Source organism: Nicotiana tabacum, chromosome 24, assembly GCF_000715075.1.
Source record: "Nicotiana tabacum cultivar K326 chromosome 24, ASM71507v2, whole genome shotgun sequence".
Lineage (NCBI taxonomy): Eukaryota > Viridiplantae > Streptophyta > Magnoliopsida > Solanales > Solanaceae > Nicotiana > Nicotiana tabacum.
This window is the reverse complement of record NC_134103.1, coordinates 12,355,211-12,373,280: the sequence shown is the minus strand read 5'-3', so window position 1 is coordinate 12,373,280 and position 18,070 is coordinate 12,355,211. Positions and strand designations below refer to the sequence as shown.

General features: G+C 33.6%; 2 protein-coding genes and 1 long non-coding RNA gene across 7 annotated transcripts; all 3 read left to right on the top strand.

Moving 5' to 3' along the window:
- Positions 1–2,992: 2,992 nt before the first annotated feature.
- LOC107764117 (F-box/FBD/LRR-repeat protein At1g13570-like) lies at positions 2,993–6,114 on the top strand. Of its 3 annotated transcripts, XR_001643176.2 has the most exons (5): positions 2,993–3,122; positions 4,203–5,048; positions 5,134–5,295; positions 5,368–5,735; positions 5,867–6,114. XR_001643176.2 is itself a non-coding variant. In XM_016582645.2 (4 exons), the coding sequence occupies exons 2-4, from the start codon at positions 4,230–4,232 to the stop codon at positions 5,644–5,646; spliced, it is 1,260 nt and encodes a 419-aa protein (XP_016438131.1). In that variant the 5' UTR covers positions 2,993–3,122; positions 4,203–4,229; the 3' UTR covers positions 5,647–6,114. The 3 variants fall into 3 exon arrangements, 2 of the variants coding, with proteins under 2 accessions (XP_016438131.1, XP_016438132.1); XM_016582645.2 differs by having other exon boundaries at positions 5,368–6,114; XM_016582646.2 differs by lacking the exon at positions 5,867–6,114 and having other exon boundaries at positions 5,396–5,578.
- Positions 6,115–7,645: 1,531 nt separating this feature from the next.
- LOC107764116 (uncharacterized) lies at positions 7,646–10,718 on the top strand. Of its 2 annotated transcripts, XR_012706566.1 has the most exons (3): positions 7,672–9,748; positions 9,841–9,996; positions 10,118–10,718. It is a non-coding gene; the product is annotated as an uncharacterized LOC107764116 (long non-coding RNA). The 2 variants fall into 2 exon arrangements; XR_012706565.1 differs by having other exon boundaries at positions 7,646–9,748; positions 9,841–10,718.
- Positions 10,719–12,689: 1,971 nt separating this feature from the next.
- On the top strand, positions 12,690–16,197 carry LOC107764115 (F-box/FBD/LRR-repeat protein At1g13570). 2 transcript variants are annotated; one of them, XM_016582642.2, is made up of 4 exons: positions 12,690–12,847; positions 14,467–15,278; positions 15,375–15,542; positions 15,670–16,197. In XM_016582642.2, exons 2-4 carry the CDS (start codon positions 14,490–14,492, stop codon positions 15,970–15,972), a joined length of 1,260 nt encoding a protein of 419 aa, XP_016438128.1. In that variant the 5' UTR covers positions 12,690–12,847; positions 14,467–14,489; the 3' UTR covers positions 15,973–16,197. The 2 variants fall into 2 exon arrangements, with proteins under 2 accessions (XP_016438128.1, XP_016438129.1); XM_016582643.2 differs by lacking the exon at positions 15,375–15,542.
- The last annotated feature ends 1,873 nt before the right edge of the window (positions 16,198–18,070 follow it).

Below are 18,070 nucleotides of genomic sequence, written 5' to 3'. Positions count from 1 at the left end.
TATTCACAATTTGCATGAGAAAGAGCATTCAGAGAACTAATTAAACATGAGTACATTTATTTAAGTGATGGAACACTAAATTCTATAGCCCGAATTAAAAATTACAATCAAATGTATAACATTGGCTGAAGAAATATTAATGCATATGATCCCTGGTAAACATTTTGGTTAATCTCCTTAACCAAAACGCATCCCTTTGAAACTATGGCTTGAAAGAAACTTGTTTAGGAGCTTTGGAAACTACAAATCAAACCAACAAGTGGTCAGATCTGTAGTCTTTGGCCTCCAACTCATATCAGTTTCCTTACACAAAACCAATCATTAGTTATTTATGACATTAGCAGTAAGGAATGCAATACTTAGCATGTTTTCAACTTCAAACAATCACATATGCAACCATCAGTTCCTACTTTCAATGAATCACCCTGTGCAATGATGAATATTGTACATCATAGGCTATTAAACAAAAAAACAGTACACAACGACATCAATTCAAGATGTACAACAGTTACAATTGCATCAAGTATTCCATTAATTCAAGTTAAGATTATATTGTAGGGGATCAGTCAGTACCTTAACATCAGAAACAGAAGTAACAATGCTGAAGGGAAGAGTGAAGCTCAGATACACAGAGACAACAGAACTAGCAGCCTTTGATCAGCATAGAATTCAGAAACCCAGGAAAGATGAAAATCAAAGAAGCAGCAGCAGCAGCTTCAAACAACTTTCTCTTCTATTTTTGTTTTGATATTTTTGTTTCCAGATCTGAAATCTATTTTTTTTAAAAAATTTTAGAATTTGTTTTGAACTCTCTCTTAGAGTGAGATGTGCGTGTGTTTTTTAGAGGAGTAGAGATGAGAGAAGAGTGTTTGCAGATTTTCAATGAGAGAGAATAGTGAGTGTGTGAGTGAGGGAATATCTGAAAAAATGCAGAATGAGTGTGTGTGTCAGAAATGCAGAGTATGTACTGCCTTTATAGAATATTTTCACAACTGTCCCTTTTTATTTTTCTTCTTTTTTACTCCTACTAAGTTCTATTTTTTACTCCTAGCCCCCTCACACGACCTGCTCCTCATTTTCTTTTACAGTTCAGTCCCTTTTTTTTTTTTCTAGAAGCTTCTAAATTAGTTACAAGAAAGATCTCTTCAAATTTTAATTCTCGTAGCACCCCTTAGACTTTTAGTAATTACAAACAACAACAACAAATGAAACTTAAACAAATTACAAATTACGGCAAAGAAAACAATATTCAAAGTCAAAATTTAGATGATTAACCTAATATAATTAACTAATCAAGATCATACAATTAAACTATCAACCTAGACATGTAACACTCAAATAAGTAATTACTAACTAAATGCAAATTTAACAGTTAATTGAACTAATTCATGAGTTAAACTAACCTTGTTAACACGAAATTAAACAAATAAAATATTTTCGACTATAATACCGATTAATTAGCCAACTTTTCTTCAACCAACAAAACATAAAAATATGATAGAATGGGGTGAGAGTATACCTATTGAGAGAGAGACAAAGCCATATGAGACGATTTCAGAGAGGCTTGGGCCAGTCAACGGTGGGTTGACCAAAATGTGACTTCCGAGAAATGGAATGAATCCTACATCAGTGGATAGCTCTCATCAAGAGCTTTCCACTAATGCAAGTCTCAATCGTAAAAGAGTATAGATCGATCGAGAATATGAAGAAGGATCGAATGGCATCTAGGGTTTGGTTCTTAGATCTAAAATTCTAGAGATTCAGTGAGGTTTTGGAGTAAACTAATGGTGGGATATGCACGGGGAGATGACGGAGATTGTGGGGTGAAAATTTGGGCGGATTTGGTGTTGTGTCACTACCATGGATGATTTTCGGCGGCGGTATAGGATTAGGGTAAGAGAAGAGAGGGCTTGAGAGGTATTTGGTTGGTAGGGGATGGTTAAGACAATTTTATGAGATGGGCAAAAGAGTTCTCATACATTGGATTGGACAAAATGAAGGGTCCTGATTGATCCGGGTTGAAACGGTGTCATTTGGTGTGGATGTGGTCTAGACCAGGTGTGATACTTGGCCGAGACGGGTTTTGGCTAATATTAGGAGCAACCGGGCCGTTGGAAATTGTGGCCCAGTCTTATTGGAACTCAAAAAGCCCGAACCTCTTTTCCTCTTCATTTTTGTACTTAGCCACTAAATCAAACTAGCTTAACATTTAAAACTCAAATTAAAAAATTAACCTATTTATTAATTTTAACTAATGATTGACTAACCAACTAATTACCTAAATAATTAATTCTAAGAATGCAAAATAACGACAAAGTGACTAATGTATTTTTGGTGATTTTTATTTTTGTGAATGCAACTAACATGCAACTAGATGCTAATGATATAATAAAATGTAATGAATCAGATACAAAATATTTTTGACCCTTTTTATGAATTTTACGTATTTCTAAATGCATGAAGATTCAAATAAATGCCAAACAAATCAATTAAAAATAGAGAAACTTTTTCTAAAATTCTATAAAGCAATTAAAACTATTTTTGGTTTGTTTTTAGGAGTAATTTATATATGGGGCAAGAATTACGTGCTCTTACTTTTCATATTTGGATACAATTTTTCTTTATGCAATAATTTATATCCACAAAAAATAATATGTACCTCATTTTATACAACAAGTTCAAAACTCTTTTTATTTTTCTTCTTAAATTTCATGCGTAGTCAAATATATTCACATAAATTGAGATAGAGAGAGTATAAAAAAGGTAGGATAAAGGATAAAATTAGATAATTTTAGTAATAAGAAAGGGCAAAATGCGAGAAGAAAAAGCGGGGTAAGAATGTGATCACACCAAATCAATGTTACATAAATGATACTGATTTAACGATACAATAAAAATAAAATTTAAGTAACAATCAAAGTAAATAATAATATATTTAAAGTAATAAAATGCAATATAATAGGTAATAAGGATTTTTTCTCAATTACGAATAGAAGTGAAAAAATAAAATAAAAATTATCGAGAGGTAATTAAACAGTGAGGATCCCCACCGAAAGTAAAAGAAGTGCCCTCACAACGGAAGATTGAACACAACCAGAGAAAGCCTAACTCCATTTAATAAAGTAAGATTAAATTAAATGTGTGATTCTGCACATCGTTTTTTCTTTTGTTTTTCTTAAATCATTTCATTTCTCTTTGTAATTGCAATTGGTGTTCTATAATTTTGTTGAAATTCACTTAATTAATTATGAATATTACATAAATTTTTATGTTTCCGTTGTGTTTATAAATTGCCAATCATGCTTAGGGTTATCCAAAGTGTGGGAATAAAGCTGCTAAGCTTTTTTTAGGCTATACAAATTTTAGTACTCAAATTGCTTGGGTATTTTTCCATTCCCGTTGTGTTTATAATTAAAGTTAGGGTTATGCATTTTGTGGGAATAAAGCTGCTAAGCTTATTTGGGCGATGCCAAATATGTGAAATAACTAAGCTAGCGTTTGGGCATAGATTTGATTGAAACTTGAAAATGGAGTTTTTGAATAATTTTTGAAAGTTTAAGTTGTATTTGGACATGCATTTTATTTGAAGAAAATCAGTTTTTGGAAACTTTTTTTTCCCAAAACATGATCATATTTCATAAACAAACAATGTTTTCAATTTCTTTTTGAAAAAATGAAGCCAAGATCTATGGCCAAACGGGAGCTAAGTTTCCCGAGTTATAAAGAATACTAGGTGATTTCTTCTCATCTATTGGTGGATAGAGTTACTTGGTACATGTTGCTGGTGGGAGGTAGTAGGTGTTCCGTGCAATTAGTCTAGGTGCGTGTAAGCTAGCCCGGACACCACGGTTATAAAAAACATTATTGGAACTTTCTCTCTCCCTTTGTTGTGTAGCTATAGATGTCTTTAAGCTTAATAGAAGCAAAAGGTAATTTAGTTCTATTCTTTCTTTCTTTTTTCTTTAGAATAATCACATATTTTATAGTCGTATGTTTTAATAAAGTTTTTGCCGATGGCATCCTTACGGTAAAGAATGTAGTTCTTTGATATTAAGAGGAGATTTACGAATGATTTCAATTAGAGCACGACCTTTCTGTTCTTCTTACAGTTATAGCATGTCAATTTCAAAACATCATGTGCAGTTGTGTCAAGATAGTTTGGAGATTTTCCTCATCTTTGTATTCTTGCTCTTTTTCTACAGGTTCTTATTGGCAAATATTGTTATGTGATGTCTCCTGAGGACAAAAAGCATTGTTGTCTAACTTTACCTCCCGATGCACTTAACAACCTTCCAGAGAATGTAATTGATTCCATTTTGATGTGTTTGCCTTTTAAAGATGCTGTGAGGACTAGTGTTTTATCAAACAATTGGAGATATAAATGGTGCGGACTTCCAGAGTTGACGCTTGATGAAGCTGTTTGGACAACTAAAAAGAATTTATTTTTTCATACAACTGAAATTACCAAGATTATTTCCCACATTCTGATATTTCATGCAGGACCGATTACAAAGTTTATCCTCTGTGTTCCTAAGTCGAGAAGCTGTCATATGATTGATGACTTGATATATTTTCTCTCTAAAAATGGCATTCAACATCTTGTTCTTGAACTTCCATTCAGGGATAGCCCACACAAATTGCCTTCTTCATTTTTCAAATGTTTGCAGTTGAGGCATTTGACTCTCCAGAATTGTTTAATAATTCCTCCACCTGCCTTCAAAGGATTTGATAGGTTAATTAGGCTGGAGCTATGTGAAGTTACAATATCTTCCAAGTTGCTTGGAAGTTTAATCTCTCATTGCTTGTTACTCGAGCATTTGGTGCTGCATATCGCATATTCTTATAGCAATGTCGTTGAAATTAATGCTCCCAGGCTGAGATCATTTTACTTCGCAGGCAGTATAAGATCTATCTTTCTAAAGAATGCCCCTCTTCTGGAAAAACTTTTACTTACGGATAATGAAACAGGTTATTTGGGGGCAGAAAAATGGGATATTGTGAAGTTTTTCGAGTCTTTTTCTGCTCTTGAGCATCTCTGCGTGAATATGGTAAATGTTGCTTCCTGACTTCAGTATAACGCATTTTCAATTTTAGGCTTTGTTTCACTCTAAATTTTTAATATTTTCTTCCTAGTTATTTGCTGCAGAAGCAGGTGAAATACCAACAAGGCTTCCCTTTGATCTTAACTGTGTCAAACAGCTTTACATAACTGTTGATCTGTATGACTCGGCTGAGGTTTCATGTGCTTGTTGCTTGATAAGTAGCTTTCCATATTTACAATATATGGAGATTCAGGTACTCTTCTCTATGTTTCTTATGTTGTGGCCTTTTATTTTCAGAGAATTGAATTTGGTTAATTTTTCTTAGGAGGCTTGTTGTAACGATGGTGTAGCAGATCATCGAGTGGAACTTCCCTCAGACGTGACATTTAATCACCTCAAGGATGTTAAGCTAATATTCACTAGTGGCTCAATCATTGAGATGCAGCTTGCCAAGCTTCTGTTAGCCAAGTCTCCCGTGCTGGTGAGAATGCTAATCGAGTCATGTCGAGCTAAAGGAACTGCAACAGTAAAAAAACTCGTTGATGAGTTAACAACATTTCAGCGTGCATCACCTGAAGCAGAAGTTGTCTTCACCAAACGCTAGTACAAGATCAAGATTACGATCCTGTTTATTGATCTTCAGCAGTCTTTAATCAATCTATGATCTTTGGCTCAGTTATTTTGGAAGTTAAAGTGAGTACTTTTTTGGTTGAAAATGAATTTTTTTTAATCAACCAAGTATAAACTATATACAACTGCTAGCTCCTTTTGACTCTTTTGGGCTTTGAGTCATTCAGTATTTTCTTCCTGGTTCTTGGCTGCAGGAGAAGGTGAATTATCAACAAAGATTCCCTTTGATCTTAAAGGTGTCAAATGTCTTTGCCTAGTTGATGAAATAAGAATGGTAGATACTTATCGCACCCGGTGTATATATTTGGATTTGCTATAAAATTCAAATATAGTTATGAATGGTAATTTTCTAAAAGTATAGCTACAAATTGTAAGTACAGTGTATAAGTTAGCTACATCATATAATTTTTCCAGAAAAAAAAAAATAATGTGATGCAAGCACTTAAAACTCCCTCTATCTCATTCATTGATATTGGATATCTCAATGGTCATTCTCTTTTAGTTAAGTCAAAAAATCTTTTTCCTATTGGATGCATTTTAATCTATGAATAGGCTTTATCTTCTTTTTAATACTCCTCTTCTGTGTTTTTTTTTCTTGTGTGTGTATATGTTTTCTAGATTTGTTTGAATGCCTGATTTTGTTGGCCCTAGAGATGGCAGCAGTTTATAAAGCTTATTATCTGAATGAAAATGTGTTTCTTGTTTAATCTTTGTGTTTAATTATTAAAGTCTGGTTAAACTTAAAAGATTATATGAATTAATGATCATTATTAGATTACAAAATAATTATCATGTGTTACCGAAAAAAAATTCCCATAAAAAATATTTTAATATGTTCGCCATTTTGTATAATTCTTACTAAACGTATATTGACCTATTAAAATTTTATTCTTAACTTAAATAAAGTGAGATTGAATTTATTTTTATATTTCTATGCCAATTTTTTTTCTTTTCAAACTATCGAGAAAACTAGAGGCGGATTCGGGTAATTCATATTGGATATGAAAATTTCGGATTGAATCTTCGGTTTCAGGTTGAAGAAATTATAACCCAATTCAAATAAGTTCGGATTGGATATGATTTATTAAGTTCAGTTTCAAATTAGTCGGATTGGATATTTTGAAATTTTCGATTTTGAACTGATAAGTTGAGATTTTTCTTACAAGATATGAATATTCTCGTAAAATATTTATGTCATATTGTCTTAATAGTTCCTCTTTCTCACCATAATTATTCAAATAAAATATTCATGAAGCGATGAAATCATGTTAAGAAAATGCAACAAAAACATTAATAATGTCCTAAGAATTAACAAGTTCGGCTTAGTAAGACCATGATAAGTAGATAGTATTTTAACATTAAAAGTAGAAATACAACTTCAGCCTTCTATGTTCGAAACCCATAAAACGCCAGCTAGCGTGGGCGAGAAAGAAGAAAATTCTATATTCGATTTAATAGGGTATCCGATATTGAACTTAGCCATAATATTGATTATATGAGGTAATATTATGCATATGAAAAATGGGTGTGTGATTGACTAATTTCGTAAAATTTAAGAACAAATGAGATTGATACGCAACTAGCAGATTCACTGTTTACTCTTTCTAGTCGGTATACATAAAGTATGCATAGTTATATATATATATTATACATAAATTATATGTCTATTACACATCCGTCGGCTATTTTTAGTTTAAGGGATTAAAACAACAACAATAACGACCTAGTAAAAACTCACTAGTGGGGCCTGAGGAAATTAGTGTGTACGCAAACCTTACCCCTATACTGAGAGAGTAGAGAGATTATTTCTGAAAGACAAAAACGAGAAGAGATAATATATCAGTACTATCAACAGAAACCAAAGTAATAATAACAATAACAGAAAAATCAAAAAATAGATGAAAACAATAGCAATAACCACATAAAAGCCAGAAAATAAACGAAAACAATAGCAATAACGGTTAAGTAAACAGACCGGCACTATAACACAACATTAATTTGGGTTAATTAAAATTTGGCATTTTCCCCCAAAGGGACAGCCCTATGAGTAATCACTCCATAATTCTAGGGTTTCTCTTTCCCCTTCGTTTGAAAAAACCTCTTTCCGATGAACCCAAAAGAGTAGAGAAAGCACTCAAAGTACGCATAAGGCTATTTGATACTCCTTTTTGGATCTTCCAAATTCATAATCTCAAGTCTTGGTAAGCTGAAAATCTGCTACCTCGTCTTTTGTTTTCTAAAAATCGTTTCTTTCCATTTTGGATGATGTTGGTATTGTTGGTTTTCTTGGGGTATGAGCATCATTTCAGTAAGTCAAGAAAAGTAGCTGTATTTTGGCATATTGTCTTAAGTTTGAGAAGCAATTGAGGTTTCTGTACAATGAGGGGATTGGAAAAAAAAAGAATCTTTATTATTTAGAAGAAGAAGAAGAAATGACAGCATAGAAAGTTGATTTTTCTCTTAATTTGGTTGAAATAAATATTTTGGATTGGCTTGAAAGTTGAATTTGGTCCTTGATGTAAATTATTTGAAATGTTTCCTATGTATAAGTGGAACCAAATAACTCAGTTTGTGATCATTTTTCAGTCCCGTATTACTTGTGCTGAACATGTAAACTAAATCAAAGTATTTGCTACTTAGTATAATTTTCATTAGTCGCCATCATACCACTTCTAGACTAGGTTAATGTATATTCTTATTATGAGAAGGGTTCAATCGTCAACTTACATCCTATAAAAGATGGAACTTGTTAGGTTCATCCCTTAAAGTTCTTAGCATTGAACTTAACTTATCATACTTTTGAAATTATGGATTTAGAATATACTATTTTAGTGTCATGTTCCATGTAAAAATTACCGGATCCGGTTGAACTTGTAGCTAATAAGCTACATCTGCTACTGGTGGTGTCGAATGACCATATGAAAAAAAAACGATTTTGCTATGTAATAAAGGACTCTTTGGTCAGAGGAAGCTAGATCTACAATTGGGGTTTTGCCATCAGTTACTAAAAAGGGCAGCCTGGTGTACTAAGCTTCCGCTATGCGCGAGGTCCAGGGAAGAGCCGAACCACAAGGGTCTATTATACGCAGCCTTACCCTGCATTTCTGCAAGAGGTTGTTTCCACGGCTCGAACCCGTGACCGCTTGGTCACATGGCAACAACTTTACCAGTTACGCTAAGCGTCTCAACCAGCTTCATATAAGCGATCCCGGAGGCTCGTGCGTAGTGCCCCTTGTTCGGGTGCCACAAAATGGAATGCATCTGTCCGCGATGCAGCTTGTGAAAGGTTTCAAGAAAGGGGAACCTACATTTCTTGCAACCTTGACGGGAATCGTTGAGAGCTCCCTTGAGGCAGTAGCATTCTCCCCTTCCAAAATACTTGATCAAGTGTCAACTTTTGAAGTCTGCACCAGGTATACCTCCATTTCTTCGATAAGATGCTTGTTCTCACAGCATCTCGTAAAGGCAAATGTATTACAATAATATCCCCTACTATTAGATTTACAGACATCATGTACCACCTTTTGACCCTCCATGTAGGACCACTTACTAAGTTTACCCTCTCCATTGCTGATCTGGGAAAATGTCTTAAATTGATAACTTGATATGTTTTCTCTCTAGGAATGTCGTTCAGCATCTTGTTCTTCAATTTCCGAAGGATAACCTATACAAATTGCCTTCTTCATTTTTCACATGTTTTCAGATAAGACATCTAAGTCTCCATAAATGTTTAATAAATCCTCCACCAGCTTTCAAAGGATTTGATAAGTTAGTTGCCCTCGAACTTTGTGAAGTCACAATTTCTTCCAAATTTCTTGGAAGTTTAATCTCTTACAGCCTGTTGCTCGAGCAGCTGGTGCTGCAATCAAGTATCTCCGATCACATTCAAATTAAAGCTCCCAAGTTGAGATCCTTTGACTTCACAGGCAGTTTAAAATTAATTCCTTAATGGATATCCCTCTTCTTGCAAAACTTTCACTTGTAGATATAGATGAGGGAGGAAGCTATGATACTGCCAAGTTTTTGAGTCTTTTCCTGCTCTCGAGCATCTCCACTTGAATTGTTATAGTGTCCAGGTAATTCTTGCGTCATGACTCATTGTAGTTTATTTTCATGGCGCTATTTTTTGGGCTTTGAGACATTCTGATTTTTGGCATTGTGTTTTTAGTTCTTAGCAGGCAAAGTACCAAAACAGCTCTTCTCTCCTCTTAACTGTCTTAAACGTCTTTACCTATCTGACATATGTCTAGATGGTGTAGACGAGGCTTCATGTGTTCTTTGCTTGATAAGAAGCTCCCCATATTTACAGGACATTGAAATTCAGGTTTTTCTTTCTCTTCTCTATGCTCTTTCTGCATGTAATTGCTAGAGTGTCTTATACACTTATTTCATTAGCATTAATCCTCAATTTTAGCTCAAAGGGACAAACGTTTGTTATTTTATAGTTGTATGATTCAGCTTCTGGGTATGATTATGTTATGGAGGAGATTGCTGGTCTAGAATCTCGTGAAGTTGAAAGCTTCTCAGATGTGACATTGAATCACCTGAGATCTGTTAAGCTTACAGGTATAATAGGCTTAACTCCTGAAATGGAACTTATCCAGCTTCTCTTAGCCAAGTCTCCAATGCTCATCAGAATGCTAATCGAGCCCGGGGTAGGAGATAATTCTCCTGAAACAAGACTCAAGGTACTCGCAGAGATAACAAAGTTTCGGCGGGCATCATCTAAAGCAGAAGTTGTTTATAAAGTTGCATAGATTTCTATCCAGATTACGATCCTGTTTATCTCCACTTGTCTTTTGGCAAGACCATGGTCTTTGACTAAAGAATTTTGGAAGATTAAGGTGGACAGACAGAATTGAATGCAGTTATACGGCTGTGTTGTGGCTGTGTTTCTATCAAACCAAAAGAAAAAGCTGTGTTTTGCCTTGTCTTACAACTTGTTTGGATGATTGTTAAGTATTGTTTCATAATGCATGTATCGTATCATATTGTATTGTATTGTACTGTATCGTTTTGACGTATACAATGTTTGGATAGATTGTATTTTTTGCGATCGTTTTATGATGTCATGCAACAACAATACGAAGTATAAACGTGCAATATTATAAAGAAAGTAACGTATGAGGTAGAATTATTATATAAAACGGCAAGGTAAAGGATAGAATAAGATTATTTAATAATAAGTAAGGGCAAGATGAGAGAAGAAAATAAGGTAACGATGCAACCAAACCAAAACGGTCGTTCCATAAAGTGGAACTTTTCTTAGTTACGTAACAACGGATTTAACAATACAGTACAATAATTGTTGGATTTCAGTTTGGGAGCACAAGTGCCTCTGAATAGATGTTTTTACTAGTCTGCTCATTATGACAATGCTTAAGGGTTCTATATTTCATGCATGTTAATGATCTACTAAATGAAACATGAAATTGTACTACAACAACAACAAAAAAACTAGTGTAATCCAGCAAATGGGGTTTGGAGAAGGTAGTGTATACGCAAACTTTACCCCTATTTTGTGCGGATAGAGAAACCGTTTTCGTCCTTGCAAAAGTTAAAGCTTGGAGACTAGTACAACAACAACAACAACATACCCAGTATTATCCCACAACGTGGGGTCTATGGAGGGTAGTGTGTACGCAGACTTTACTCTTACCTCGTGAAAGCTTGGAGACTAGTATCAAATATTAATTTTCTAATTGCAAGCACTGTTGTACAACTTCTTATTTTGTTATTGTTTTATTTAATATATGTGCTAATAATTTAATCTCTCCTATGGTGTTAATCCTTTTTCTCATGCTACGTTAACATATTGATCCTATTAGCTAGATTTTTAGTAAGGAAGGAGATTGATTATTGCAATATAGAAAAACAGAAGGAATTGCTTTTTCTAAACTAACAACTAAATGCCTTTGATTTTTTTTTTTAAAAATATAATATTCTTATGATTACAAACGTGAGTGTTGAAGTCCATTCCAACTTAAGTACAATATACAACTAGGTATGAGACACAATTGTTTTTAATCATTTCGTATTCGAAAATTCACTAATCCGACTAATCCAGTACATACCCAATGATCCATCAAGGAGACAACGATTTCTATCAGGATTTTTTCATTAGCAGAGTTATTTCAAGCTACAAAATTTGAGTGAAAGAGGAATTTAAGAGTTGAAAATGAAGCTGATTTTTTTTTGTTGAAGAATTTGGATATTCCAGGTCATCCCCTTCCTCTCTAAAAAAGAAAACAAAAATGATGCTGATTTTTAAATAGGGGAATTTTTGAACTCTTTTGCTAACGGCATAGGCTCATTTGAAACTATCTGAGTGGTTTGGTTGGGAAACAAGTTATCTCATATTAATTATTTCGGAATTAGTTATTCTGGGATTAGTTATCCTCCCATAGTGATAAAAGATACTATAATCCTAGGATAACTTAGTTATACCACTATTTTATCCTATCAGACATGAGATAAAATCATCTCAAATATAATCCCTGGATTAATTATTCCTTATTCCTCGTACCAAACGAGCCATTAAGGAATGACAATTTTTTACTCTTTTGCATAGTCCAAGGAAAATCTAAACGTTTTGTCAAAGTTTTATCATTTTACATGGCTCCCGTTTGGCCATAGATTTTGGTTTCATTTTCTCAAAAAAAAATTTGAAAACATTGTTTGTTTATGAGATATGATCATGTTTTGGGATAAAAAATTTCAAAAATTTCCAAATTTCCAACAACTGGTTTAGGGCAGTTTTTGGATAAAATATTTTACTCCATTCACAAAACTTTAACTTTTTTTCAAATAAAATGCATGTCCAAATATAATTTCAAAAACTCTTTTTTAAATTTTCAATCAAATCTATGTCCAAACACTCGCATAGTCGAGTGACAAATTTAAACCTTTTTAATTGAAAAGCTACTAAAGCCACCATTAGAGGCATAGGCAAATTAGAACGCAAATTAAAGGCGAGGGATTTTTACTAAGGCAATAGATTAACATAGGGTATTTTTAAGACAAATTGAACACAATAAAAAGGGTATTATTGCAATTTAGCCATTTTCAGTATGGTGTCGCCTTTTGGATTTCACCATTTAAGTGTGAACTATATATTTCTCTTTTCAGGTTCTTCCAATTTGAGAAGTGAGTAGTTCACAATTCATCTTCATCAGGTTCATATCTTCCTCTCTTTATTTCTCCTCTTTTAACTTATTACTGTTTTCTTCATTCTTAACACATAACTCATGTGCTTTTTTATATGGTTCTGGGGTTCTATAGAATTTTGAAATCAAGATTGTATTTTTATTTTCTGGGTATAGTTAAATCTGCTGAAATTGAATTGGGTTTTGCTTAAAACTTGATGGGGTTAACGTTATCATGGATGTAGCATATTCGTCGGTGTGTACTTTGCATAGTTTTCTTAGCAGTGTACTGTTGGCTTACTCTATATATACATATACACATTCTTTTATAGAAAAATATTATACATATGTTTAGTAAAATAATTCTGACAAAGTAGTGTTAGATGACACCCCTTCTAGGCCGTGGCAAAGGACTAAGTAGTGTCATATGAAACAACCTCTTGCATGAATGCAGGGTAAGGCTGCTTAAACTAGACTCTTGTGGTCGGGCCCTTCCCCGGATCCCGCGCCTAGCGGAAGCTTAATGCAACGGGCTGTCCTTTTTTTTAAAGCATTTTTGTTAAAAATAATATGTATACATACATTAAGTTGACACCGTTTAATAAATAATGCAGAGTAAACATCAATTTGGAATAAGAACACACAGCCCCAGACCCAAAGTCATTTATATAAGCTGAATTGTTACAATAGGTTGACACCGGTTAAAGAAATCCAATGTACGCCACTGTTTGGGTAACTATTTTGTATGTTTTGATAACTGAAATAACATTTAGGTGTTGAAGTATCCAGTGTACCTAGTAATATATAATGTTTATAGAAAATTATTTCTCTGTATATGGAAAAGAAATTTGTTCAGCAAAGAACTAAATTTACGATCGGAGTTCTGCCATTTGTTAGGGTGATTAGTAATTCCAATCAAGCTTGCGAGTACGGGATCATATAAGTCGATCGCCGCTTTAACTTAAGTTGTTCCGCTGTTGATGTATGACAGGATTGTTCAGCTTTTGTTGTGTTTAGAGTCTTTACACATACCGAGTCACCTCAAGATTATGTACATTGTGGTGATAAACTACTAAGACTAATTAGACTATATAAATTAGTAGCAAAGCTATTAGTACAACAACAACAACAACAACCCAGTATAATCCCACAAGTGAGGTATGGGGAGGGTAGTGTGTACGCATACCTTACCTCTACCCTGTGGGATAGAGAGGCTGTTTTCGGTAAAGCTATTAGTACAAAAATTTTAAAAATAAAACAGAAAGGTAATAAAGTTACAATAGTTTGATGTCAAATCTAGCCGAATTGAACAACATTTCCTCTCCTTGTCTTATAACTTAATAGCGGCAAAAGATAATGTGTGATCCTTGTTTATTGTTTGTTTGGTTTTCCCTTTTGAATAATGATCTTAATAATATTCTGGATGCATGAAGTATTAATAGGATTTTTGCTATAAATAATGCAATTCATGGATTTAAGAGGAAATTGATGAGTTATTTAAATGTAATGCACCTTTTTCTTTTATCTTACAGTTGTAGATTGTTGATTTAACAATGTCAATAGCAGTTGTGTGCTGTCTTTTAGTATGTACTCTATCCTGATAGTTTTTTAGATTCCTTACCTATTGTATACTCGTTTATTTTCTGCAGATTCTTGTTGGCAATCATTTAATATGATGCCTCCCCCGGATGTACTTAGCAATCTTCCCAAGATTGTAATAGATGAAATTTTAATGAGGTTGTCTTTACGAGATGCTGTGAGGACAAGCATCTTATCGAAGAAATGGAGATATAACTGGTGCACACTTCCACAGTTAAAACTTGATCAAACTCTTTGGAAAACTACAAAGGATTTAACATGCTTTACAAGTAACTTTACAAAGATTATCTACCACATTTTGACCCTTCATGAAGGACCAATTACCCAGTTTACCCTCTCAATTCCTTATTTGGAAGGTTGTCCTAATTTTGACAACTTAATATATTTCCTCTCTAGGAATGGCATTCAACATCTTGTTCTTGAACATCAAAGTGGTAATCTATACAAATTGCCTTCTTCATTTTTCACATGTTCCCAGTTGAGGCATTTGTCTCTCGAAAATTGTATAATACGTCCTCCACATGTCTTTAAGGGATTTGAAAGGTTAATTAGCTTAAAACTAAGCGGAGTCACAATTTCTTCTGAATTGCTTGGGAGTTTAATCTCCCATAGCCTGTTTCTTGAGAACTTGGTGCTGGAAAACTCAGATATATCAAACCCCGTGGAAATTAGTGCTCCCAAGCTGAGATCTTTTGTCTTCATTGGTGATATACATTTTATACGTCTAAAATATGTCCCTCTTCTTTCCAAAGTTTCATATGAGCCTAGAGCATTTTCTGTAGAGGCAGAACATGATCTCGCCAAGATTTTTGAGTCTATTCCTGCTCTCGAGCATCTCTGCTGGAATCTCCACGATGTCAAGGTAAATGTTGCTTCATGACTTGAATATAATGCATTTTTATAGATGTACCATCTTTTGGGCTTAGAGTCATCCTGATTTTTGACAATTTCTTCCTAGGCCGTGGATGCTGGACCCGTTGAGTTTATACCAACAAGGCTTCCCTCTTCTTTTAACTGTCTTAAACGCCTTTACGTATCTTGGGTTTGTCTGGGAGAATTCTTTGATCTTTCATTTGCTCTTTGCTTGATAAGAAGCTCCCCATATTTAGAAGAGATTGAAATTGAGGTTATTAACGATGTTTCTTTTTCTCTTTTATATGTGCTTTTCGTATGTAATGGTTTTCTTATTTTGCATGCTCATTAGATCTTCAATATTAAGTTCGGGCTGATGGATTTTTCTCGATCTTTCTTAGGCATGTGATACTGTGGGGGGCGAGTATTACGAACCTGTGCCATGTGGTGGTGTTGATGAGATTCCTGCAAGCTTCTCAGATATGACATTTAATCTCCTGAGGACAGTTAAGCTTAAAGGTGTAACAGGAAAAGGGTCTGAAATGCAGCTTATCAAGGTTTTATTGGCCAAGTCTCCGGCGCTGCTGAGAATGGTAATCGACCCCAGTGTAGAAGAAGATAAAAAATCTCTCAAAGTGCTGGCGGAGATAACAAAATTTCAGCGGGCATCATCTAAAGCAGAAGTTGTGTATAATGTAGATTAGTATCCATATCACATCCCTACTTGACCTTCACTAGTCAGTTAATCAGATCATGATGTTTGGCTAAAATGTTTGGAAGTTTAATGTGTAAAATGAATGTTGATACATAGTGAGGCTGTGTTTTGCCTTTGCCTTACAACTTGCTTGGATGGTTGTGACATGTTGTATTGTATCGGTTGGATGGTTGTGACATTGTGTTATTGTATTGTATCGTATTATTACTTTAAATATAATGTTTGTTTTGATTGTTACTTAAATTTATTGGATCGTATCATTAAATCCGTCGTTACATAACGATGATAAGTTTCACTTTATGGAACGACTGATTTGGTGTGGACGCATCGTTATCTTATTTTTTTCTCTCATCTTACCCTTCCTTATTATTAAATAATCTTATTTTATTATTTACCTTACCTTTTCATATAATAATTAATTCTACCTTTTGCGTTACTTTTTTTATTTTATAATATGGCAAGTTTATACTTCATATTGTTGGTGTATTTTCTACACAATTTTAGTAGTTGTCCACTGGCTACCACTGCTATATATGCAACTTTTCTTTATTATTCAAATATGCTATAAAATCAAGTGAGTCATTGTATTTATTTTTTAGTTGTGTATTTTGTTGAACATCTTAGACACATAATCTTAACCGTCCATCTATTTTTTTCTCAATCATTTAAAAGCTAATTGCTCATCTAGATTGTGATTTCTTACTTTCAAATTCAAATAGGTTAAATTTTAATTAGTTTTACTACTTGTATATTACTTTCATTGTTTCATTTTATATGACACTATTTTGTTTTTCTTCTCTTTAAGAAACAAGAGTAAATTCCTCTTAAACCCCTTAAACTTTAATGTTGGAAAAGAATACTCCCTTGGCCTTTTATGGGAAAGATAATCCATTTGAGCAACAATTTTCGATGAGAACTATGGTGCAATATTTACAAGCTGAAATTGAATTTGGACAATATTATTCTTACACGTTTTAGTGTTACAGTTCCACATCTCAGAAAAATTCTCACTCAAAACACTAAGAGAGAAAAAAAGGTTAAAAAAAAGAAAAAAAAGAAAAGAAACTCAGCCTAAAGATCAGTTGCTCTTAAATCTATACCTGTATAGTCAGAACATAACCCATTTCTTTTTGCAGCTCTCATATGATCCTATACACAAGCTCAATCAAACTCTACCGCATATAAAAGCGTGGTAATTACGTAGGGAAGAGTAGAGGGTCAGCCTATTATCGACTGAGTTTTGAACTGTGAGCCACTGGCCCTTTAGTTTAGTATGGTATTTTATTTAATGTCACATGTTTTGGAGTTTTTTCTGTTTTTCATGCCAAAGTGAATTGTTCTAGGACACTCACTGCAAAATATCTATTATGCTACGGTCTTTTATACTTTTCATTTATCAAGTAAGGAGTCACTAAATATCTAAAAGTTGTTGTGCCATTCGACCTATTATCTACTTTATTTATCACTAGTTAATTGAAGTGTGGTTGTAGAAGTAGGGGCGGAGCTAGCCTTGCAGTTGTGGGTTCGGCCGAACTCTAACTTTGATTCGAATTTTATATTTGTCATCAAAAATCCATTGAAATCACGAAAATTGCACTTTTTTTGGAAGTGTTAACTAAAGTCATTTTAGCTTCTGCCTCTCATTTGTTGATATTGAAAATCTCAATGGTCATTCTTTTCCAGTAAACTCAAAAGTTTTTGCCTTTTCGTACTTGGCGAAACTCGAGATGATATTTAGAGTGATGAATCCAAAGAGTTAAAACTTAAAAGGCCAAACTACTTTGTGTGGGTATTATAACTTTTAATCCGTGCCAGAAACTATTTACATATGGTAGTCGAAAAAGTGTATAAAATATGTATAATTTTTTTTATATAAAATACAGAATGTATATATATATATATAAAATATACAAATTTTATATATTTTTTCGACTATTATTTTTACAGCGGCTATACAGTGTCATTTTTCCAACTTTTTTTTGAAAGTTACAAAATAGTGCCCAAATGCAGAATTAAGCATTAAGCTGATTAAAATTGCCAAATATTGAAAGGAAAAAAAAGAGTAGCAGCAAAATATAATGTGATTC

Bases quoted from the DNA above. Each gene is read 5' to 3' on its own strand.
- LOC107764117 (XM_016582645.2), top strand. From the start codon at position 4,230: ATGTCTCCTGAGGACAAAAAGCATTGTTGTCTAACTTTACCTCCCGAT. The intron at 5,049-5,133 runs GTAAATGTTGCT...TTTTCTTCCTAG, and splicing joins AGCATCTCTGCGTGAATATG to TTATTTGCTGCAGAAGCAGG. The intron at 5,296-5,367 runs GTACTCTTCTCT...AATTTTTCTTAG, and splicing joins TACAATATATGGAGATTCAG to GAGGCTTGTTGTAACGATGG.
- LOC107764115 (XM_016582642.2), top strand. From the start codon at position 14,490: ATGATGCCTCCCCCGGATGTACTTAGCAATCTTCCCAAGATTGTAATA. The intron at 15,279-15,374 runs GTAAATGTTGCT...ATTTCTTCCTAG, and splicing joins GGAATCTCCACGATGTCAAG to GCCGTGGATGCTGGACCCGT. The intron at 15,543-15,669 runs GTTATTAACGAT...GATCTTTCTTAG, and splicing joins TAGAAGAGATTGAAATTGAG to GCATGTGATACTGTGGGGGG.